Here is a 24,773-nt window from a genome sequence, read left to right as displayed (position 1 = left end):
AAAAAAGTGTATGCGTGCAACAGCTAATGCTTCGTATAGAGATAGTTGTAGGCCAATCTTTAAAAAGTTTCATGTACTACCGCTGGCATGCATGTACATCAAGAAAGCTTGTTTTTTAGTAAAGGAGCATCCAGAACATTTTCATATGAGGAAGGATGTCTTTGTGGGAATAGAAAGAGCGCAGTACAGGGGTCTCTTATACCGGCCTCGCTGCTGGAGTGCTATCTATAGGAAAAATGTCTACAATATGTGTATAGAGTTGTATAATGCCTTACCAATTGACTTGAAGATCCTAGATGGTCAAGAGTTTAAGACAAAAGTTGCTAAATGGCTGTTGGATTATTGTTTTTATAGTGTAAAAGAATACTTAAATCTTAAAATGACATATAATTAATGTAAAAGTAATAATTTATTGTAATTTATATATTTTTTATCCTTTTATTCTGATTCTGACATGATATATCTAATTGTTTATAATTAATCGTTAGTATAGTTTAATTTAATTTACTGAAATAGTAGTTTTTTTTAACATTTGCATGTCGTTGTCTAGTCGACTGAATTCCGTGCCACGTGTACAACAACATCTTATGTATTCTATATTATGTATTCTGGCAAATAAAGCATTCTCATTCTCATTCTCATTCTCATTCTTGGTCTCTCTGCGCTTTGAGTAAAACTTACGAGTAGTTATGTTATGTTCATCAACAATTAGCGTTTCTGTGACAGACTAGTTGCCGTTAGTAACGCAAGGTCTGTTTGACAACCTTTGAATTTTTTTTTTTACATAAATTCGTAATCCTAAGCAAGACTAACATCAAACAAACCTCATGAAATAAAATACATAATAGAAGACAAAGAATTACCTACCTACGAAACCTTATCTTAATAACTGATAAAAATTATAAAAAGAAAACTTCCAAAAGATCTGCCCGTGGCAGAGTTCCCATGATGCTGGCCGCATTACCCCTTTGGACCGCAAAGTGGCTCCGTCCATTTCAGCTTTCCCCAGAGCTGTCGATCAAGAAGAAAGGGCCTTTATGAAACACCCTAAACGCCAATACGCCGACACTAAAGTCATCTAGCGATATTACGCACGCAAGGAATCGTTCATTCTCAATAACTCCAAGAAAAAACTATGATAAAGAAACGTCAACCAAATCTTAAGATCATCGACACGGGCAAAACTTTTTTCTCACTGACAGATGACAATCGTTTTCCCACCTCAGTCCACAGATTCTGAAAAGTGCATCACTATTGCCGATTTGTGATCATTGTGAAACTTCTACATAATGTACTCGTAATAATGACGACCAGATGCCTAGTGGTCGAGACACTGACTACGAAGCTTGAGGTCCCGGGTTCGATTAACGTGCCGATATTTGTATGAAAAATACGAATTCCTTAGCAGTATGGTTTTAATATTAGCAGCTGCAGCAGTGCTAGCGACATCATCGAATTCTACAAGGTCAAAAAAACCAAGAAACAAGCTTTTGAAATCATCCATGATTACACGAAGGGACAAGGAAGCGAATTTTTGCCTAGTAAGTGAATATTTTAAGGTTAACGTCAATTCGAAGAACATTTTAATTTTAGTGTCAAAAATTATAAACTTAAAGAACATAAACAAATGAGGGCTATCGTTTTTTGTCTCACTAGATGGCGCACTGTTGCGTGAGGTTTTTAAGTATGGTTTTGAAAGTCTGTTATTACGGGCGTGGAAACAAAGTTTAGATTAAAATCATATCATACACCTATAAACCGTACCATATAAATATCGAGTATGCCACAGTGTTGCATAGTCCCCGTTTTGTTCGGAAAAAAGGGAGGACAAAGGTTTCCGAAAGACAAAACTGTCTCAAAACACAGACATTCATTGCCCCGGAACGCATATTTGCCATTTATAATTAATTACAGATATTGCAAAATGTTCACAAAACTATTCTAATTATAAATAAACCGCGTAGCTCACACAAAAACTATGAGATTTGACATTTCGGAGACCTCACGCTACACTAGCGCCTCTAGCGGCGAATTCATACGCGATAGCCCTCATTGTCCCATGCTATTTGTTATTTATTTATTTGTTTTTGTAACATCTTTTATTTTAATCTTATGTTCTCTTTGCAGCACCGGAGAAGATCATCTTCGAACGCTATCTCCTCATGGCCGATTTGCTTGAGAGTAAGTATAGATTTAGCAACACGAGAGCAAACGAACGTAATTTTCTGAGTCGCTTATTTTCGGTCAAGTTATTTTGATCTCACACAAATGTTCTATTAGTTTAAAACCCATTTTGATTACCGTATGGCACAAACTAGACTTTTATTTAAAACCGAATGGAGCAGAAATTACGCGACTGAATTTTATTAGCCCATTAGTGTCCCAATCAGGCCAAAGTCCTCCTCTTTTTTCTGTCAAAATATTAGTTGACCTTTTTTATTCACAGAGGATTACAGTAAATGGAATAGCGAAGACTTCAAAGCATACGCGATCAACAGTAAGTAATTATAATACTTTAATTTTTTAATTAAAAATAAATCAGGAAAGGAAGTACTTACAGAAGAAATTATCACCGTATGACGTAATTTTCCGTAGTATATCCCATCTTAGGCCTCTAGGTTGGCAACGCATCTGCCCTGGTGTTGCAGGTGTCTATGGGGGTTGGTAATTTCTTACCATCACGAGACCCACTTGCTCGTTTTCCATCCAGTGGAATAAAAAAAAAGTGTAAAATCGAGTTGCACCTAAATAAATAATCATGTCTAGACACCGTGCTGAATATACACGACCGAATTTCCGCGGCTGATTTTTGTAAGATACAATAAAACACAAGAAAGCCATTTTCCGACTCATTTATTATTTCTCTTTCTCTCACCTGCATACATACATGTTTCTGTCTCACTCATACAATATATTTTTAAATAAGGCTGGTTTCAGTCTTACATTTTAAGTTCCGACGTTTAACGTTAACCGAAGATTGATTGCACCAGCACCAATATCTGACACAACAAGCGTGCATACTGACGACCAGATGGCCTAGTGGTTAGAGACCCTGACTACGAAGCTTGAGGTCCCGGGTTCGATTCCCGTGTCGGGGCAAATATTTGTATGAAAAATACGAATGTTTGTTCTCGGGTCTTGGGTGTTTAATATGTATTTAAGTATGTATCTATCTAAATTATATTTAACCGTTGCCTATACCCATAACACAAGCTTTGCTAAGCTTACTTTGGGACTAGGTCAATTGGTGTGAATTGTCCCGTGATATATTATATTATAATATCTGATACGACTCTATTTCTAGGGCCGGAAGGACGTGTCAGATATTTTTGCACGCTCCGCTGTGGCAGATAATGGTGGTGACTGTACCTAATTTCGGCAAATGGTGTTGCTAGTAATTAAAAAACATTGCTGGCTTAATCACGTCGTTTTTCAGCCACGTATCTTCGTCATGGTGTTCTTGCGATGGCTGTAGTCACCAAGCATTTATCATTATTGTATTTCACCTAGTTTAAATTAAATGCAACTTCCGCCGTTTATCCCTTATGTATGTATGTTCGCTCAGATCTTTTAAACTATGCAAGGAATATGCGATCTTTGATTAGTTAGATAATTTTTCACGAAAGGTATTTGTAAATAATATTTATGTAAAATTTATGATGCAGCCCGGCTTCACACGGATGTTGCTTTGTGGAAAAGGAGATAGAAAATGCAAAGCGCCTTTAATAAGTAAATAAAAACCGGCCAAGAGCGTGTCCCGGTGTTTTCCACCCTACAGTTTAGATTTTAGAGGACGGTATTTTGAAAGTCGGAATCACAAACTTCAAAATATCGATTATTATAATTCCGAATGTTTTAAAACTCCTAATATGACTATTCCGATTCTTCATAAATGTTTAAAATTACTATTTTCAAAATCCCGAATTTGAATAAACCGAACAATAAGAAGTCCGACTCAATAATAATCCGAAATGTCAAAAATACGAAATACGATTACTAAAATACCGATTTTCAAAATTCCGAATATTATTACACCGATCAATAATAAATCCCGACTGATTAACTTAAGCTATGTAGGTTAGATTGGCCTAAAACAGTATTAACTGTTATTAATTTTCAGCAATGTGACACAAGGCCGACGGAGCTCCGCTTCGCGGAGTTCCTATTCCGCCCAGTTATGGTGCTTCGTCCCTTGTCGCAATTTATCTAAATTGATTGATATTAATTCGAGAGTTAGCGATGTCATTTCGGAAAATCGATAGTCGGAATACTGTACTTCGGGCTAATAACATTTCGTGCTTTTCATTCTTCGGAGTTTTAATAATCGGATATTAAAAAATCGATATTTTGAAATTCGGAAAAATAAATTTCGTGTTTTTAAGTAATCGGAATTATATGTCTTAGGAATTGTGAAAATCGGAGTTTTGAAAATCGGAATTAGCAAATTCGGAATAAAATATTTCGGTTGTTGTTCCCATTTTTCGATTATTCCGCATATTTATTGTTTTTAATTTTTTAAGAAAAACCCTAACATTTCAGACAGAATGCGAATACCTGACCCTTACAATGGAAGGACCCGGTTGCGCTCGGTCTTATAACCAATACTCATGCGGCAATCGGCAACGTGCTGACCTCCGCAATAATGTACTATTTTTTTTTTCAGTCATCATTGCGACGTGTACTCTAATTGAAAAGCAACAGAAAGGACGTAAGTAAACTTTTATAAATCTATTGTTTTTATATAAAATCCACAGCTTCCTCTCAGAAACACGAGGCTTGCGCTTTAGTTGTGTAGTGCACTTTGTTGTTAGAAAAATGAAACTTACTTTAAAATGTCGTGAAAGTTTTTGGAAACTTCTTAGAACATTTTTGAAATTTTGAGAAGGTTCTGCAACAAGAAGACTGCTCTATTGGGGCATTTTTTTTTCGGATATATTATTATACATTAACAATGGGTTTTTCACTTTGTGAAATTGCTGAATTCCTACCGGAGCTTATAAAATATGTATGTGAATCTAATGTGATTTATTAATATTCGTTTTGTCCGTAGTATACCGCGATAGCTTATTAATTGATTTTTTTTTCATTTCAGTTGGAGGCCAGACTTTGGATCGTAAATATCTATACAATACTAATTAGTTAATGTGTAAAAATTCAGATCAACTGTAAAGTTAAGATGGGTTTGTCTTTGTCAGCAGTGAAAATGAATGTCTAAAATCATGCTCCTTCAAGTCAATATACAGCTAACCCATACCTACTAATTCATCATCATCATCATCATCCCAGCCTATATACGTCCCACTGCTGGGCACAGGCCTCCTCTCAGAACAAGAGGGCTTGGGCTATAGTTCCAACCTACTAATTACAACAAAATAAATACATTTTCAAATTAATGTTATGTTAAAACTTTATATCCTATTTATTATTATTTCAGAATACCTTGAGATCTTGTCCAAATACAACGAGAACAAGCAATTCCCAGGTAAATTTGGATAAATAAAATTTCATCATCATCAGCCTATAGCAGTCCACTGCTGGACAAAGCCTCCCCCAAAAAGCGCCATTTCGCCCTTTCCTCGGCTAGACGCATCCAGCTTCTACCAGCAGCCTTTCGTAGATCGTCACTCCACCTGGCCGAAGGGCGTCCTACACTACGTTTGCCAAGACGCAGTCTCCACTCAAGAACTCGTTTACTCCAGCGGTTGTCGGTTCTGCGACAGATATGACCAGCCCACTGCCACTTCAACTTGCTAATTCTCTGAGCTATGTTGATGACCTTAGTTCTGTTTCGGATAGCCTCGTTGTGGATTCTATCCTTCAGAGAAACTCCGAGCATAGCTCGTTCCCTAGCTCGCTGAAAAAAAAAACTCGGTGGATAAAAAATAATTTAGGCAAACGTATGTCCCAGTGACCTTGTGCGTACGAGTGGACAAGACCACCGGGGCACAGAGGAGAAATTCTGAAATTACTCAGTAATTAAAATTTAGCTAGCAACGGAATCATTATGAAGTGATCACTATCCGGAGCTATGCATTAGTTAATTCAACAGTCAGTCTTATAAATATCTGATACATTAAAATATATTATTCATAATACATTTATTAAAAATGCTCACAAGAAACTAGCTGAATATAAAGTCGTTTTAATTATCACCATATTTTTCAAAAACTTCCTGGAACAATTCTAAAAATGTTCTGCATATTGTTAATTGCTATTTATTTATTTTTAATGTAAAGTTAGGTTCGTTGAGGTTCATATGATATTTAAATGTATGTATTTTACTAGGGAATAGAATGGAATTTGGAAGAAAAAGATTAAACAATGATTTTCTTACACATATTTTTATTTTTTTAGACCTCTCCTACGCCCGCCAAGAGATCTCTGACATTATCAATACCGTACACAAACCGAATGGAAAATTAGAAATCAAGGCTCTTAGTAAGTAAAGACGTCATTTACGTAAATTAAGATGTTTAAAAGGATATAATTAGTAACATTATTAAAAAATGTTGGGTATTGGAAGTTGCTAATATTGTTACCGATATTGAAAATGTCGACAATATTGCAGCTATGTCGACCTTTGCTAAAATTTATTTGTATTATTATAATTGCCCATTTATTTTTTTAAGTTTGGACAAAGTTTATTAGCCGTTATTGCTTTTGTAAAGAAAACAAGTACCTAAGCGAGTAAGCGTTACTAGAGTAAATACCCAGACCAAATAGTTGTATGTGAGGTCTAATATACTCTTATATACGAAAAAAGTTACAGAATCTACTTACCTAATTTCTACATTGAATTGAAAATTATTCGTGCAATATGGTCCTGAAAAATCATTTTTGCAGTTTGTCAACGATACTTCTAGTATTGGTGCCGTTGATTTTCTTATAATGCCATTGTCATAGGAACTTTCTTTAACATACTTATTATTTTACAGCTTTCTTCGCAAAGGGTCTTACAGGTACGGACAATTTGTTTGCTTATATTAGAATTATATATTTAGTGCCTATATCATTTTTTTATATATAAGGGAGAATTCTTTGTTTATTTATTTTTAATAATAATAATTAAAAACTCTACCTTCAATTATAAAAAAATATGACAGTGTTAATGTACCGTAATGTCGTATATATATATACCCATATAAATATCCACAGTGACTATAAAATAAATTCTAAACATGGAAACGTTCTCAAATATGTCTAGTTAAAAAATGTAATAGACGAAACAAACAATGGTCATAATGCATAATATCACGTAGTATAATTTTCGGTGAACTATAAATTTTTGATCGTTGTCATATTTTTTTTAAAGGCAAAATGCTTTATGGTTTTATTTAGTACCGGCGCTCTTTTTTTAATACAGCGTGTATTTTTAAATAAACACAAAATAAGCAGTCTTTTGTTTTAGTACTGTAAAGCGATATTACAGTAAATTTTAAGTTTGGCAGTAACTACCAGATCGTAATAGGTAAATAAAAACAAAGTAGCGATCATGTAGTGATACTATATTGCGTGCTAATTTATTTTATGACGAAAAATAGTCACTTTTCATATAAAAAGGGAAAGTGTGTTTATTAGGACACTTATTTATTTAATTATTTACATTATCATCACTTACAGTATCATTACAGGAGTAAAACTACCTACCTACTAACTACCTTTAAAGTTTGTACTTGTAACAAAAATACACTGTAGGTACACATTTAAGCATAAGTTTCTTATGTACTTAAACTAATGTAAAATTCTTAGTAAGTTAATCAATAAACTTGAAAAATATATATTTATTTTCAGATGTCGTCAGTAAAGAAAAGATCCTTTTCAGTGATCTCGTTAGTCTAAGTAAGTATTTAGTTTTCCACTTTTTTTACATTTACATTTTCACTTTTCTAAGTTCGTTTGGTTAGTTGATAGTTATTAATGTAATGTTACTTATTTTCAGAACTTCCTGGTGTCCTCGAAGACGGATTTAGCTCTTTGACCGTTGGTACGTTCTTATGAAACATTTATTTTTTGTATAATCTTTTTCTTTTCCCGTGTTCTAATGACGTAATTACTTTAAGACCCAATCGTAACTTCTGGTCTGGAAATGTTTAATTCCTATTACTTAGCATTGCACCGAAAACAAGTTTCCAAAGTTGTGAACTTTCTATTTGGAAACTTCTCAGAAATAAGAGAAATTATATTTCAAGATCAAGAGCTCTCTACATGCATGTTTTTTGTTAGTTCAACAGCCTACATAATTCTGTTTAAAATAAACTTACGTCAAAGTCATACAGGAAACTTGCTGAATAAAAGTTTTTTTTAATTCTTGAGAAAGTTTCTGGAAACTTCTCGGAATTCTTGCATATTTTAAAATGTTCTGCAATTTTTGCAATACTACCTATTTCCAATCCGCTTTGCCCGGCATTCTGCATTACCACATAACCCGATTGTTAGTGTACTTTAGTTTTAAAGAAAATTTTATGTTTACAATTGAAATTTGATTGCTTGGAATTGTGTCCTCATAATATACTTAATTCTTATTCGGCTTCAAATTAACTACTTCTCATTGACTTTTTTCTGCCTTGATTGTATTATTATTATTATTATTTCTAGTTGGACGTGTCGTTGGTGGAATCATTGACAACGCTATCCCAGGGCGTAAGTATTAGCAGTAAGACTCCGTCTTATCATTAGATACCTTACACCTAAGTCTTAACATCATCATCATTATCATATCAGCGGCATACATTTATACATTTTGCAGGTGGTAGGACCTTGTGCAAGGTCCGCCCGGATTGCTACCACCATCTTGCTCGCTAATCCTGCCGTGAAGCAGCAGTGCTCACTGTTATGTTTCGGCGTGGAGAGTAAGACAGCCGGTAAAATTACTGGCACTTATGGTATCCCATCTTAGGCCTCTAGGTTGGCAACGCATCTGCAATTCCCCTGGGGTTGCAGATGTTTATGGGCGGTGGTGATCTTTTACCATCAGGAGACCCACTTGCTCGTTTGCCATCCAGTCGAATAAAAAAAAAACATGGGCGTTCCCTATAGACCTCTAGTTGCTTCGGTTGGAAACTGCAGGGCTACTAAGAAACTCGAAGTTCGTGTCGTGCGGTCTCTCTCGCTCTCGCATTAAATAGTATTAGTGTCAGAGGGACCGCACGACATGAACTTCGAGTTTCTTAGTAGCCCTGCTGCCTGCATCCTCCGTTAACCAGCAGCTTCAAATAGGCCACACTGCCATCTCGGTGGTAGCCATCCTCCGCAGTACCCATTCGAGAACTTTTCGGCCTCATCGGTTATCTGTTCTGTGCTAAGGCCTGTTTATTGAGCTAATTTGCTTCTTTTTTTTTGGTGGAACTGGCTCTTCTACGTATCTCCTCATTTCTAATTCGATCCTGTAGAAAAATCCGAGCATAGCCCTCACCATAGCTCGCTGAGCCAAACGCCCAAGTCAAATTTTTGTCCTTTATTAAGGACTGGGCGTTAGGAGGTTAACATAACCCAGCCTAAAATCTTGTCTTTTTCAAGATATACACCTAAATATCGTTTACCTTTACTTGCCCGAATTTCATTTGCCCGAATTTCACTTGCCATACCAACGTTTGCCATAAAATATATAGAACCGTGCTGTTTTCAGGATTTTTCTAAATGACATCATTATAGAATGCAGTAGGTTAGGTTAGGTTAGTTTAATATCAACTCTGACGAAATTACTATTTCAGAAATAAATTACTTTATGGCAAATGAAAATTCTAGAAAACGATACATTCGGGCATATGAAATTCGGGCAAACGATAGAGAACCCCTAAATATACCTTGTTGACTTTCTTGTTGGATTTTTCTCAACCGATGTATTTCCGAACCGATGGTAGATTTTTTTTGACACTCATAAGTGCATAGCCTAAGTTGAACAAATACTTTCACTTTGACTTTGATCATTTCTCCCAGCGGACACCTTATCCGCTTCTCCACGCTTTGTGCTCATTTTGTTTTAAAAATATAGTCATATCAAAAACTGTCAAAAAAACTAGTATTAATTGAAACATTGATAAGTAGTATAGGCTTGTAAAGAAAGAAAAAGCACTAAAAAGGAAAAAGCAAGTCGAAAAGTATAGAACTCCGTTTTAAGTTATTCAAAAGTTCAACACTCGGCTCATTCAAACAAAATCGTGTTGAAGATTTGTTTTTTTTTATAATCTATTTAGTTTTTAAAGGCAGTCGGGTTTTTTATTTATTTATATTGCTAACTAACACTAAACTGCTTTTTATAAGGCTCGATGTAAGTACATATATATTATATTTTTTATAAATAATCATCTTTACATATCATAAAAAAAGTTAATTACCACCACCTGTCCGTCTGTATGTAGGTAACTATGTACTAATCAACGTGTAATGAAAGTTTTCTTTTTCTTTCAGTTGGAAAGCTTCTCGATAACCGTAAGTATCTTTGTTATCAATGTTCATGCAATTTATTCTACTGTTATATTTATTTATCCATGAAATTTTATGACTTGATAATCATTAAAAGTTTTTCGTTTAAACATGCAAATTGTTGCGTGTATTGTTCGGCCAAATTCAAAGTTATTCTGGAAACGTATTGAAAATCAATCTCATACAACTCAGTATATATATGCACAAGATACATGGTTAGGTTAGGTCCTGATTAAGTCTTCAGAATTTCCACAGTGGATCTTCCGTTTTTTTTCTCTTCGGCAATATTTAAACATTTTATTTAACAGTTGCTAAAAGTAGCTCCGAAGCGGTAACGTTTCGTGTGCTCTGTCTACCCCATTTGGGAATACAGGCGTGTTGTTTGTGTGTGTGTGTATTTAACAGTATTTTATTTTCAGTCGTGACCGCCGTCGGAAAGATCTTCGCCTGCTATTTCGGCTCCTCAGGTTAGTTATGACAACAGTCTACCTTATTCATACAGCGTCTCTCTACCTTCTGGCTAAAGATGAATAGAACGTGTTCTTTAAGGCATTTCTAACCTACCTACAGACTCATACTAAACGCGACAGTATTAACGGAGAAATTACTGATTTAAAATATAATACTTGGGAAAATACATAAATTTGATTTTCAACTATTTTTTTTATTCATCTAATTAAATAATTTATATTATTAAAACATTCCTGAGAAACAACTCTACTCAAGATTTTTGTCACTGTCCAGAGATTCGTTACACGTTGTACAAACATCTGATACATAATACCATCAGAATACATTTTTGATCGTTCAATTTCACAGTGTACATATGTAATTATACGATGGAATTTAAATTTATATTTATACAGAATTAAGTTTAATTACTGTACGCTTATCTGAGACGAAACCAGATCGTAACAAATGAAATCTAATGTATTTGATTTGAAAATTTCACAGAGAACTTACAAAATGGAAAGTTCCCTTCAATTTCCTAGAGCATTTCAACATTTTGAGAATGTTCTTTAAACCATTATATTGTAGCCCTCAAAGGATCACATCGTTGTATATTAATCTGTCAAGATCCATTTTATGTAGAGACATCTAGTTGATTGATTTATTTAAGAGTAAATTACGAAACCTACATAGTAAGGACCAATTCATCATTTGACATATTAATCTTCTAGGCCATGACACTCCCTATATCTGCCAAAAGGATTACCTTAGCGGGGTACGGTTACCATGACATCGATACCTGCACCAGTGAGAGCGATATCATCGAGTTCTACAACGTCACAAACAGCAAGGAACAAGCATTTAAGTACATCGATGCGTACACCAAAGGAAAAGGAGTCAAAGCATTGTCTGGTGAGTGACTTTAATTTTAACGTTAAATCGATGAATGGCTTCATCTTGCCGCCAGAAATTCTTTTTATTTATATAAAGAAAAATAATGTTTATAAAATCAATCAAATGTTATCATTACAAACGAAAGCTTATGAATTTGGATAAAGTTAAGTAAACGCCTAATTTAAATAGCCTCGTCCTGCCAAAGTCATTTATAGGAAGTTCCGGATTCTGCCCAGTGCTCTTAATGAAGCACACTTTTATGTTAGTAAGTTCTGCCCAAGGCAATTTTTGTTGAAATGAAGGCGTTAAGCCGTTTAGACTTGCAAGAAACATCACGCGAGTTGCATTAAGTACCTACATTGCGAAGTTCGATTGGCCGTTGGCTTTACGGCCCCGCAATGTAATGCAGCTTGCACGATTTTTCTTGCAAGTTTAAACTCGGTTTTAAAGGCAAGAAGGGTTTAGGATTTAGGTACTATGTACATGATAGAATGAGCTGTTTTGGAGTCGAATATCTTTTGTTCTTTTTTAAGAACATTAGGCAGAATTGCCATAGTCACCTATCATTATTGTCATTTATTAAGAACATTGGGCATAAGCTTTAGTAATATACTTTATTCTTTTTTTTTTTTGATAAAAAAACTAATTTATTTAATTTTAAAGCTGTTTTATTGTAATACAAAGTTTAAATCAACAAAAACATAAAATAACTAATTGCTTCTTGCAGGTAAAGACCATACTTAGAAAATAAAACGTAAACAAAGAGACGACCGAAACATTGTGGGTCAATATACTGATAATCTTCGACATAATCATCAAACGGAATAAAATATACATACATTTTCGAACTGTCAATAAACCATTACTATAACAAATAAACTTTAAAAGCATTTAAAAACCCAACTGACTGCATATTAGATACCTTATACATCACTAAATTACGATGAATTAAATTATCAAATTATGTAATAGGTATGATATGACCCTAACGTATTGCTCCTCTCCTCTCATCCACTCAAAGGTTGACTGGTAGAGATCCCTTAAAGGGATAAGTCCGCCTTTGTACAAGTATCTTAAAGTTTGTCAGTTGTATTTAGTTAATTTTCTTTTGTACAATAAAGAGTTTACATACATACATACATAATATGCACCACCTCATATCAAAAAATATTTTAAGTTCAAGGGTGTGCTAAAGAAATAGACTAACCAACATAGATTCGTACATAAAATTGAAAAGTAGTACTTCTTTCTCTTCTTCAGTCAAGTAATAATTTGACCTATATCTGGTGGGTTCTGCCCAATGTGATTTAAAAAGTACAAAATTCTAAAAGTTGACTTAAATCCTACTTAGCAAAAATAAAAACTTTACCACTAATTTAAACTGCTAGGCTTCTATTTGGTATAATACTCATTTTAAAATCATATAAGATGACCAAGACAAATCGAGGTCCAATTTGCCTCTTCTGCGAAGTCGCGCCATTCTTGCATTGTGGCATGCCACTGATCAGCAAAGCCTATACTCCAACCAATCAGAAACGAGCAAAATAAATCGCAAACTGCTAAAATTTCAACCAGTAGGTGGCAAATTCGAATATGTGATTTTTAAAATGTGCTGGGCAGGAACCACTAAATCTAATGTGAACATCTATTGAGAACATTGGGCAGGACGAGCCTAGGGTAGTTATTAGGATTCCGTGCTCAAAGGTTCCAAACGGAGATCTAATTGCTACCACGTGTCCGTCTGTCCGTCTTAAAATAAAATAGAATAGAAATATTTTATTTGCTCTTAGCAAAGTACAGAGAACTCAATAAAAAAAACATAAATCATTATAAAAAATCTTATATTCTATGATTATTCATGCCACGTATCATCATCATCATCAGCCCGAGACGTCCACTGCTGGACAAGCCTCCCCTTAGAACGCCACAATGAACGACAACTGCCACTTGCATCCACCGGTTCCCGCTACTCTCACGATGTCGTCAGTCCACCGGTGGGAGGCCTGCAAACGCTTCGTCTTCCGGTTCGTGGTCGCCACTCGAGGACTTTTCTAACGGTTATCTGTCTTCGAGCGATGTGGCCTGCCCATTGCCATTCAATTTGCATATTATTCCAGCTATGTCAGTGACTTTAGTTCTTTGACGAATTCCGTATTCGGATTCTATCGCGCAAAGAAACTCCAAGCATAGCTCTCTCCATAGCTCGTTGCGTGACTTTGAGCCTATCTAAGAGGCAACATAAGGACCACGTCTCAGCGCCATAAGTCATCACTGGCAACAACACACTGGTCGAAGACTCTGTCTTCATGCACACACGCATGCAGGCATGCCACGTATAGTCACATGAAAATTATTTTTTCAATTGTCTCTTTGCAGTAAACGAAAAGCTCGTCTGCGAACGCATGCTTCTCATCGCTGGCATGTTTGACAGTAAGTATGATTCTAACAATAAATAAGTATTAGGCAATACTGCGTATTAATAACGAAAACCTTTGACGATGAAGAACTGACAAATCAATGAACTAAAATAATTTCCTTGCTCACCCGCGACCTTACGATAGCTAAGCTTATGCAAAATATGCGTGTTCATGCAGTTCCTCCACCTCCACACTGTAAGAACACACACAAATCACACAAACCCATCTATCACCACCACCACACTACACTGACGCGTTTCGAACTCAAACAGAGCTCATCTTCAGAGTGACACAACCGTAAATAAATAAAAAATCAAGGTAGTTTTGAAGGACGGTTAAAATTTTTTATTAATAATTTGTGGGTAGTTTTGTTTTGTTTCATAAAACGTATGTGGGTACTTGGGGAGTTACAGTGACAAGTTAAAACGGTGGTTGTGGTTCGTTAGTCTAACAACTGGTAGCATGGTGTACGGTTGTGTCACTCTGAAAATGAGCTCTGTTTGAGTTCGAAACGCGTCAGTGTAGTGTGGTGGTGGTGATAGATGGGTTTGTGTGATTTGTGTGTGTTCTTACAGTGTGGAGGTGGAGGAACTGCATGAACACGCATATTTTGCATAAGCTTAGCTATCGTAAGGTCGCGGGTGAGCAAGGAAATTATTTTAGTTCATTGATATGGACCTCCGCAAAGTAACGCCTGATTCAATAAATTACTGACAAATCTTCGAACAACGAACTTAAGAGGTGTGGCTGGTACTCCATCGCCGCTTTGAAAAGAAAGAAGAATGAAAAAAAAACATTTATTTATAACAACAATTACACAGGTTAAGTTACACAGGTAGGCTTTGCTGTTTGTTCTTTGGCATATGCAAGTGTATAATTAATAGCGTGAGTGACTAGCATGTGTTTTTTTTTTTTATTCAACTGGATGGCAAACGACCAAGTGGGTCTCCTGATGGTAAGAGATCACCACCGCCCATAAACAACTACAACACCAGGGGTATTGCAGATGCGTTGCCAACCTAGAGGCCGAAGATGGGATACCTCAAGTGCCAGTAATTTCTCCGGCTGTCTTACTCTCCACGCCGAAACACAACAGTGCAAGCACTGCTGCTTCACGGCAGGATTAGCGAGCAAATGTGTTTTGTGAAGTTGAAATTATAATTAATCGTCTTTTTTATTTACAGATGATTGCAATGAATGGAGTGGCGAAGACCTTAAAGCATACGCAATCAACAGTAAGTAATTTGTTTATGTATCGGAGTGTTCAAAATCTACTTGTAGCACAGAAATCGTACGAAATAGCCATCTCGTGTCTAACTAAACCCACAGTGCCGAAGATATGTGGCTGAATTTCGGTTATGTTTGGCTCAAATAACACACCATAAGCGTGGAATTTACGAAACGAAAATTTGGCGTGATTACGTACGCAGTCTTTTCAATTATTAGCAATTCATTTGCCAACATGTCACGATTGGTGTGATCAGCTGCGGAAATTCGGTTAGCGCTCAACCGAAATTCGGTTGTATAAGCAATCACGCCGAAATTCAGTTGCGTTTCTTTTGTACCTATTGTGTGCTAATACGCTTACACTCGTGGAACTTCCTCAAGATATTTATTTTTATTGCTAAAATTACGTAAAATTTTAGCCACTACAATGGCTACTCTGATAGTCGTACAATATTTTTTATTTTTGCTTATTTTTTTTCTTACAGTCGTCGTTATGTCATGTGTTATATTTGAAAGCCAGCAGCGAGCACGTGAGTAAATTTATAGTTTTTTTTTTGTAGATTTATCCTTTATACCTACATCCCACGGCTGGACACGCGCATTGTGTCAAAAAGATAAGGGTTGGGCCACAGTTATGTACTTGTAGTCTTTAGTTAATTGGAATCTTTGCATACACCATTGAACTAGTATACTTAGTATGGGTACTGGTGCTGACTTACCTACATATACACTGACAAAACATCTATAAAGATTTTTCAAGATTTTTGAAGTGTGCTTGAGAAATATTTTCATAATATTGGTCGCTGTTCAAAGGGAGTCAAAGAGCAGAATTTATCTTGAATCAAAATTTCCGTGAAATAACTCAACTAATTACGAAACTTTCGAAAAATTATGTACGGAATGTTCTTTTTTTTATTTAATCAAACGGCACATGCTAATACACTAAATTTTGGTATCGCCAAACTGTTACCAGTTTGTTGGCGATAAAAAGTTCAATACATTTATTGAATCATGCACCATACAAAACAGTTCACACCTAAAAACTAACATGCACAAAATACCTACTTACATTTTTTACATATTTTTTCTAAAAGGTTTATTTTCCGTCCCTTTTTTAGGACCGGTTTACTACATTTAGGTTTGTCTCTTAACCACCCTATTTCGTTAAACAGACTCGGCACTAAATATTTATTTAACCTTTACCCGTAATCATTGGCTGCCGGAGGCTGTATTAATTTACCCTCTCGTACCCTCCTCGTGTTGTATTTATTAGTTACGGGGCATTTATATTCATTTAAATAATAGTTTTCTAAAGAAATCAGATACTTAATTTTCATCTCGACTGGAACTGGAAATAACTCAATTTAATCATCACACATATTTTTTACTTTCCTGTCCACTAAATATTTTACTATTCTGGTTTGTAAATTTTCTACATTCTTTATGTAGGTACTGAAGGTGCGGCCGTAAACGTTTAACCCGTAATTGATCAAGGAGTCTGCCAGCGCGTAGTATACAATAAATAAAACTTGTTTACTCACCACCTTCTTAAGTTGATAAATTTTTCCCAACAGAAACTTGACTTTAGTCAACAATGAAATCAGATCAAGAACTGACTAGATACATGGTTTTTTAGTTGTTTCAACAGCTTGCCTTATTAAAATCTACTTGTCTTCATAATAATATTCTTAACATGTTAAAAAATATACCTACTCATTTAATTTTCCTGAATGTTTGCAGGTGGTAGGACCTTGTGCAAGGTCCGCCCGGATTGCTACCACCATCTTGCTCGCTAATCCTGCCGTGAAGCAGCAGTGCTTGCATTGTTGTGTTTCGGCGTGGAGAGTAAGACAGCCGGTGAAATTACTGGCACGTGAGGTATCCCATCTTAGGCCTCTAGGTTGGCAACGCGTCTGCAATACCCCTGGTGTTGCAGATGTTTATGGGCGGTGGTGATCTCTTACCATCAGGAGACCCACTTGCTCGTTTGCCATCCAGTCGTATAAAAAAAAAAAATGTTTCCGGAAACTTCCTACATTGCTACATTTCTGATAAGGTTCTGAAACTTGTGCATAGCTGTCTAAAGCTACTGAGCCGAATTTAATAATAATTTAACGCATCCATACTTTCCCGAGTAAAATAGGCAGTTCATCCCGCGAAATTACAAGTTAACAATAATTTATCCTATCATAATAGTCACGTTATTGTACGTAAAATTAATTATTTTAATTTTAATTTTTTCTTTTCAGTTGGGCGCTATGCTTTGGATGGTAAATACTTACCTATATAATGATAAGTATCCTGTAATGATGGTGCAATGATATGATTAAAATAATAAAAATATAGTTATTTCATGTCATGACTTTGTACCTACTGTGTAACAGGCACGTATAGTAAATATCGGTTCCTGTAAACAACAATAAATACGACGCTCCTACACAATGTTTTTTTAAGTAAATATTCAGCATATCCACACACGTAATAATAATAAAAAAAATGACAATGTCAATGATAATATGACAAGTATATAAGTATTATTAATTTACTTTTTTTCCAGAATACCTCGTCGCCTTGTCGAAATACAACAAAAACAAGCAATTCCCAGGTAAGTTTGAATGGAAACAGGGCCTAGTGGCGCACCACCGAATAGATAATAATAGACAATAATAAATAATAGAGTCACCTCTCCCAGTGCCCATCGTATCCGCTCCTTTCCTTTACACTGTGTGTTTTTTTTTAATCATTTCTCAGTTAAAGGTCTCAGATCAAATAAAAACTAAAGACAGGGCGCTGCGAACAACAAAGTGAGGCCGGTCAAACTACACCAATCCGTGTGCTAACACAGTGGCACGCACACACTTGCAACCAAACTACACCAAAACCTTATTACTTAACATAAAACGTCAACACTAGTGTTGCCATTATAATATTGTAAAATTCAAATTCAAATTCCTGTTTTTTTTTTCAAATTTTTCCACCCACCGGTTTAGATTATAGAGGGGGGGGACGCTCGATTTTAATGAAAATTTGCACTTTAAACTTCAATATTTCGCAAACAAACCACTGAATCATAAAATCGTCTTAGCAACCCCCTAATGGTTTTTAAAGACCTATCCAACAATACCCCACACTATAGGGTTGGATGAGAAAAAAAACACCCCCACTACGTCTATGGGAGGTACCTACCCTAAAAAAACTGTTTTTTTGAATATTTATTGTACCATTTTGTCGGCATAGTTTTCATATTATATCCATGAAAAATTACAGCTTTCTAGCATAGATAGTCCCTGAGCAAAGCCGCGGACGGACAGACAGACAGACAGACAGACATGGCGAAACTATATGGGTTCAATTTTTGCCATTTTGGCTACGGAGCCCTAAAAAGGGCATTTCTATCTACTATTGTACCTTGAGTTTATCTCTCCGATTTCTACAAAATTTGGTAGGTAGACTCAGTCCATGATTCCGAGTTGGAAAATTGTTACGAATTAGTAAGAAAAATTCGTATGAAAACGGACATTAGTAACACAATTCAAAATAAAGGGAGCGTTAAAATTTAACTTTATTCGAATAGTGACATATTTCAAACTGTACTGCCCTAGAATTTTTAGTTGTGTCACTATCAAATTAAAGCAGCGAGTCCATACAATATTTTGGGGACACATCTGGAGACCCTGTTTCTCCAGCTCATAATCATGGACTGAGTCTACCTACCAAATTTTGTTAAAATCGGAGAGATAAACTCAGCAGGGCTACTACGAAACTCGAAACTCGAAGTTCGTATCGTACCGTCCCTCTCGCTCTCGTATTAAATAGTATAAATGTCAGAGGGACCGCACGACACGTACTTCGAGTTTCGAGTTTCGTAGTAGCCCTGCAGGGTGCAATGGTAGATGGAAATGCCCAAAATATCATGGGACAAATGGACATCAATACGACAAAGCTCTGCGAAGGGGGCGACATTAGCGCAAACCGAGCGGTTATGGAATAGGGAGTAGGGGGCCCCAATGCATCGCAGGCCTCATGGGCACGTGCCCAGTGTGCCTGAAGAGGGGTCTGTACAGAAAGCCAATGTTAAACAGTAATTTTCTTTTATTTTTAGATTTTTCCGATTCCAAGCTGCAGATCTACGATATAATCGGAAAAGTACAACTATCGACTTGGAATGGAGCCTACAGGACGACGTACGTGCCCACGTACACCGAAAATACAGTGAGCTTCTTAAATCCTACTACTAGTTTTGCAGGTGGTAGGACCTTGTGCAAGGTCCGCCCGGATTGCTACCACCACCTTGCTCGCTAATGCTGCCGTGAAATAGCAGTGCTTGCACTGTTGTATTTTGGCGTGGAGAGTAAGACAGACCGGTGAAATAACTGGCACTTGAGGTATCCCATCTTAGGCCTCTAGGTGGGCAACGCATCTGCAATCCCCCTGGTGTTGCAGGTGTCTATGGGCGGTGGTAATCTCTTACCATCAGGAGACCCACTTGCTCGTTATCGAGTCGAATAAAAAAAAATACGAGTAATTGTACAATTTTGTGACTATGTGTGTGTGTATTCACATTAAAACGCGGTAATAAAATTTGGTATGTAGCTAGCTGGACATCTGGAATAACACATAGGCTACTTTTTATCCCGATATTCCCACGGGATAGGGATATAATCTGGATGTCTTATCCGCTGTGTTAGTTATTAAGTTTGTTACAGGTATGTACGGTCAAGACTTCAATTCCTGAGTCACCATGGAAACTTTTAAAAGGAAAAGTCATTTCAATTCTCCTTGTTACTTAATGCGATGTCACTATGACGTTCACCTACTGCGAAATGGTTCCATGGTTACTCGATCATGACTTAAAGTCCTTGACCGTACTAGGCAATGAATAAACAGTACATTAATAGATATACATACTTAAACACTCAAGACTCCAGAAGAAAAAAGTATTTTCACCTCAGCACCTCAAACAGGCAGGTTTTGCTATGAGAAATCAGTGAGCAAAATCGCATTGAGACAACTTTTTAATTATTTTTTTTAAATGCTGAGTACAGTGTTGGGTCTACTCACTGAATTCCAAATATTTGAACTTTACTTTGATCTGTCATTTCACTTCAACTCGAAAAAAGCAAGAGATAGGATCAAATTTGTCGATTACAAACTTAAATTAAATTTATGGTATTCAAAATATATCGAAAAATTTACATTTTGGAAATTTTCCCGATCTTTTAATAAAGTATGCAACCTCGTTGCACGAAAGCCGCTTCTCTTGTTTTTTTTTTATAAAAGAATTCCGTATACTGCCTCTACAGTATAATTATTATTTGTTAAATTGAATGATTTTTAACAAATCTATTTATGTTAATGTAATAGAAATTTTAATAAAAATCATATTTAAAGGTTTAATTGTTCAACCTTTTCAATTACCCCGAGATAAGGCTTTTTGCAGTATTAAAAAATAAGTGTGACATTCGTACAAGAAGTTAAGATTGCATGTTATAAGTATGCAATTTGTATTGTAGCTACTGGACTCTTTTTATGGTTTTAAATGTAATTATTATATTTGATAATAATCGGATTCTATTTTAAAAAAATGTGTGTTTGTTTTGTAAACAGGTAGGTATATGTGGTTTATTCTTATGTTACATTTAAATTATGTTCTCGCTGCTGAGGTGAAAAATTGTATGTGTCACACGAGACCAAAGTTTTTTTGCATCTCGTGTATTTCAATCCCTTGCTGATCTCAGGATTCTTACCTAGAATCACTCGCTAACGCTCGTGATTCAATTATAGAATCCTTCGCTTACTCGGGATTCAAAATCAACACTCGCAACAAAAAACAACTTTGCTCTCTTGTTGCACAAATAACTATTTTCATACAAATATTTGCCCCGACCGGTGATCGAACCTGAGACCTCAAGTTTCGTAGTCAGGTTCTCTTACCACTGAGCTAAACGGTTTACAAGAGGTCGAGGTTCTTAGTGCGTCAAATCTTGACAAAGCGGTGGTTGTTGGATGTACCTTTAATTTTTTTTGGGCTTATCTTATTCAGAATCATTTCTACATTGGAACCTTCCATATAAGAGAATATGTCTTTTCAGAAAACTGTTTTTTTTAGGCTTACTCAGAATCATTTCTACACTGGAACCTCATACAAGAGAAAATAGGTCACAAATTTTCCAACTCAGTTCGTTATTGTTCCATGTCATTTCTATGAACGTAACGCACCTGAGAAATATTTTTCTATACAACATTTTGGGACATCAAAATGTACCAAATATCCATTTCAGTTTTGAACATGAAACTACCGTGAGACTCACCCATATTAAATATGACATGTTTCGGGCTAATCCGTAGCCCTTCGTCTTCGGAGCACCGCGACTCAGCGGCTGCTGCAACACGCGCACTCAAACACACTCACTCACTCACTCACTCACTCAGCGGCTGGTGCGCGTGTTGCAGCAGCCGCTGAGTCGCGTTGCTCCGAAGACGAAGGGTTACGGATTAGCCCGAAACACGTCGAGCTAAACTCGATTTAAGACGTGAGTTATCCGGGTCATTATATTTAATACATTTCAGTTTTGTTACATTTTAGTATGAATGTTTTTAAATGTAACGAACCTGATAAATATTTTTCCATACAAAAGTTTGGGACGCATGAAGGGTGCATATTTTTTGCAAATGACCAAGCAAACGATGTAATGTAATTTATTTCCATGATAGGTAGAAAATCACATTAAATAAGACATGTCAAAAAATGCTGTAGTGCACCTCGGTTTTTCTCATTTTACCGTTTCTTTGTCATGCAAAATCGACACGGCACTGAAACTGAGTGCACATCTAGAAGATGGCTGCCTGCCATTTAATTACCGTGTCACTAGTGCGGGAAAAAAGCGGTAAGGATTACCGTACACCTAGTTTCATTAGAGACAGGTGCACAATGAAATGAGAATGGCCGACCTAATGTTATGTGTATGTAATGTAAATGTATTGAATGTTGTATGGCAACCTAATTTTGTTTTTATTTTTTAGGATGGACTCTTCCCATCTTTGCGTAAGTAAAATATAGTTTATGTTAATTAGGTTACTTAAGTGGCTACGAAGTAATCAAAGTTATTCGTCAATGATGACAATATTGCTTTGATGTTAAAGCTTTATATTAATAAATGTTTTTAACATTCTTATTGTTTTTACAGAAATCTTTGCAAACGGTCTTCCAGGTAAAAATAACTATTTTCTTTTACTCTTATTTCAAAATTACAATTTTCACAAAAGTACGTTAAAAGAAGCCAATTTCTAATAAGAACTATGCATAGAAATTAAAAAATAATATGCTTATATACAAGCATACTATAATGTAGTTACAATGAAATAAAAAGATACCTACCTACCTCATATAAATAACCAGTGATATTATTTATAATAAGATAAAAACATGGCAGTGTATCCAAATACAAAAAGTTTAAAATTAAACGTACCTAATAAATAGTATAATTTTCAGTGAAACTATTAATTAAAGGAACTGGCCCTTACTTAAGTGCTGCAATTCTACATACTTAATATAATTGTCACTTTTTTATATGAGAAACTTAACAATACGGTATTTGATAACTGTTGAATTTGCCATATTCTTGCTTTGCCATATTATAAAAATATTGCTACACAGACAATGTTTAGCGAAGAGAAAAAATTATTCCGTTGAGAATTGGATTTACAGCGGTTTTTTTTTAAATCGATAAGTATATCTGTCTCTTTCTAAAACGCTTTTCACTATGCAGCAAGTAAGGCGCTACTCACATGCCAGAACAGAAGGTCATTCTCTGTCTAATCTTGAAATTCAAACCTTTATAACTGTTATATTTAAAGATATCTTAAAATTTGTTTTTCTGTTTGATTTGATTACATGAAAATCGAACGATCGAACGATCCCTTCAAATCGACATTTTGACATTCATAAGTGCTTGTTATAGCCTAAATTGTATTAAGATACTTTGACTTTGACATGCATTGTCAAGTTTTAATTTATAAAGTACTTAAATAAAAAAGTCAAATACCGTATTATGTAAAATGGTAGCATTCGTAACTTTTATTATACTTGTTAGGCAAAATATTATATTACGTATTGAGTCCATTGTTAGTTTTGAAGTTCTCAATTTTATGTAACTTAATATGTTGCCATCTTGTTTTATAAATCTTGAAAAATGGCAAAATATGAGCTAAACAAGTGCACTGCATTCTGTTTGTTATGTTTAGTATTGCACTCATTGCATATTATAATATAATTTTCGTATTAATTCTTCATGTAAATGAATATAAAATTATTCTTCTGAAAAATTATAATCTTTTTAATTTCAGACTCCCTCGGTAATGTTAAGAAGCTTCTTGCGGATGTTGGCTATATAAGTAAGTATTTCTAGACATATATTGTAATATGTTTACTTTAAATGAATAAAGATTTGATTACTTATTATTTATTTATATTACTATTTTGAACAATCATCTGTTTTACCCGTAGGTTTTACCTATGTATACCTATTAGGCATAAAAGAGAAACATCACTAAAGCAAAGCCAACGAGATGAGATATACTTTCATCTTTGTCTGATACGTTCATTATTACTATTTCGCTCCTTTTCTGTCTCATGACATAATTTTATCTCAGTTCGTTGGCATTTGCTTTAATAATAATACATTCATTTATTTCGGGCAACTTGGCCCATACAATAAATACCTTAAAGACTAACATAGGTATAATCAATAATTATTTAAAACTAATTAAGTTAAAATTCATAAAAATTGGTCAAGTCGTTTCGGAGGAGTTTTGTTACAAAACACTGTGACACGAGAATTTTATATATAGGCCCTGTAACAGGAGCAAAAAAATTAAATCACAGGTTCTGCTACTCAAATGGAACTGCAACTTTCAAAAATAAGTAATTTTGTCATTATGTTTATTCCAAACAAATTAAATGGTATTTTCAATGTACGGCATCCAATAGCCTAAATCACATCGCCTGTCACGTAACAAAATGACTGATTTCGCAATACATTGCTTGTCTAATTAAACTATAATAAAAATCATAATACAAGTTATTTTCAAAAGTTGTAAAATTGCAAAATTAGCTCAAGATAAGGAGTGGAAGCTGTGGTTTAATTTTTTGCTCCTGTTGCAGGGCCCACCTTGTATTAGAGAAGATTATAGAACATAATCGTTCAGACCCGGATATTTTTTTTCTAATATCGTTATTCACTTTAGTTCGATATTGATTTGTACTTTATAAAATAATGCAATGATTTGTTACTTATTTTCAGAACTTATTGGTGGCCTCTATGACGCATTCGCCTTGTTCGTCAGTATGTTCTTTTTAATCAT

General features: G+C 35.3%; 1 protein-coding gene across 1 annotated transcript in view; it reads left to right on the top strand.

The window, feature by feature from the left end:
* Window positions 1-1,426: 1,426 nt before the first annotated feature.
* LOC141444480 (uncharacterized) overlaps window positions 1,427-24,773 on the top strand; it is a 52,811-nt gene continuing 29,464 nt past the window's right edge. Inside the window, exons 1-13 of the mRNA XM_074110032.1 lie at window positions 1,427-1,541; window positions 2,128-2,181; window positions 2,447-2,497; window positions 4,664-4,708; window positions 5,093-5,113; window positions 5,435-5,482; window positions 6,355-6,438; window positions 6,936-6,959; window positions 7,792-7,839; window positions 7,940-7,984; window positions 8,596-8,640; window positions 10,408-10,428; window positions 10,842-10,889. Coding sequence (XP_073966133.1) covers window positions 2,163-2,181; window positions 2,447-2,497; window positions 4,664-4,708; window positions 5,093-5,113; window positions 5,435-5,482; window positions 6,355-6,438; window positions 6,936-6,959; window positions 7,792-7,839; window positions 7,940-7,984; window positions 8,596-8,640; window positions 10,408-10,428; window positions 10,842-10,889 — 499 coding nt within the window. The 5' untranslated portion in view covers window positions 1,427-1,541; window positions 2,128-2,162. The remainder of the gene's footprint in view (window positions 1,542-2,127; window positions 2,182-2,446; window positions 2,498-4,663; window positions 4,709-5,092; window positions 5,114-5,434; window positions 5,483-6,354; window positions 6,439-6,935; window positions 6,960-7,791; window positions 7,840-7,939; window positions 7,985-8,595; window positions 8,641-10,407; window positions 10,429-10,841; window positions 10,890-24,773) is intronic.

This window comes from Choristoneura fumiferana, chromosome 30 (assembly GCF_025370935.1).
Source record: "Choristoneura fumiferana chromosome 30, NRCan_CFum_1, whole genome shotgun sequence".
Classification (NCBI taxonomy): domain Eukaryota; kingdom Metazoa; phylum Arthropoda; class Insecta; order Lepidoptera; family Tortricidae; genus Choristoneura; species Choristoneura fumiferana.
Note: the sequence above shows the minus strand (reverse complement) of the source record. Positions and strands in the feature narration are given on the sequence as shown.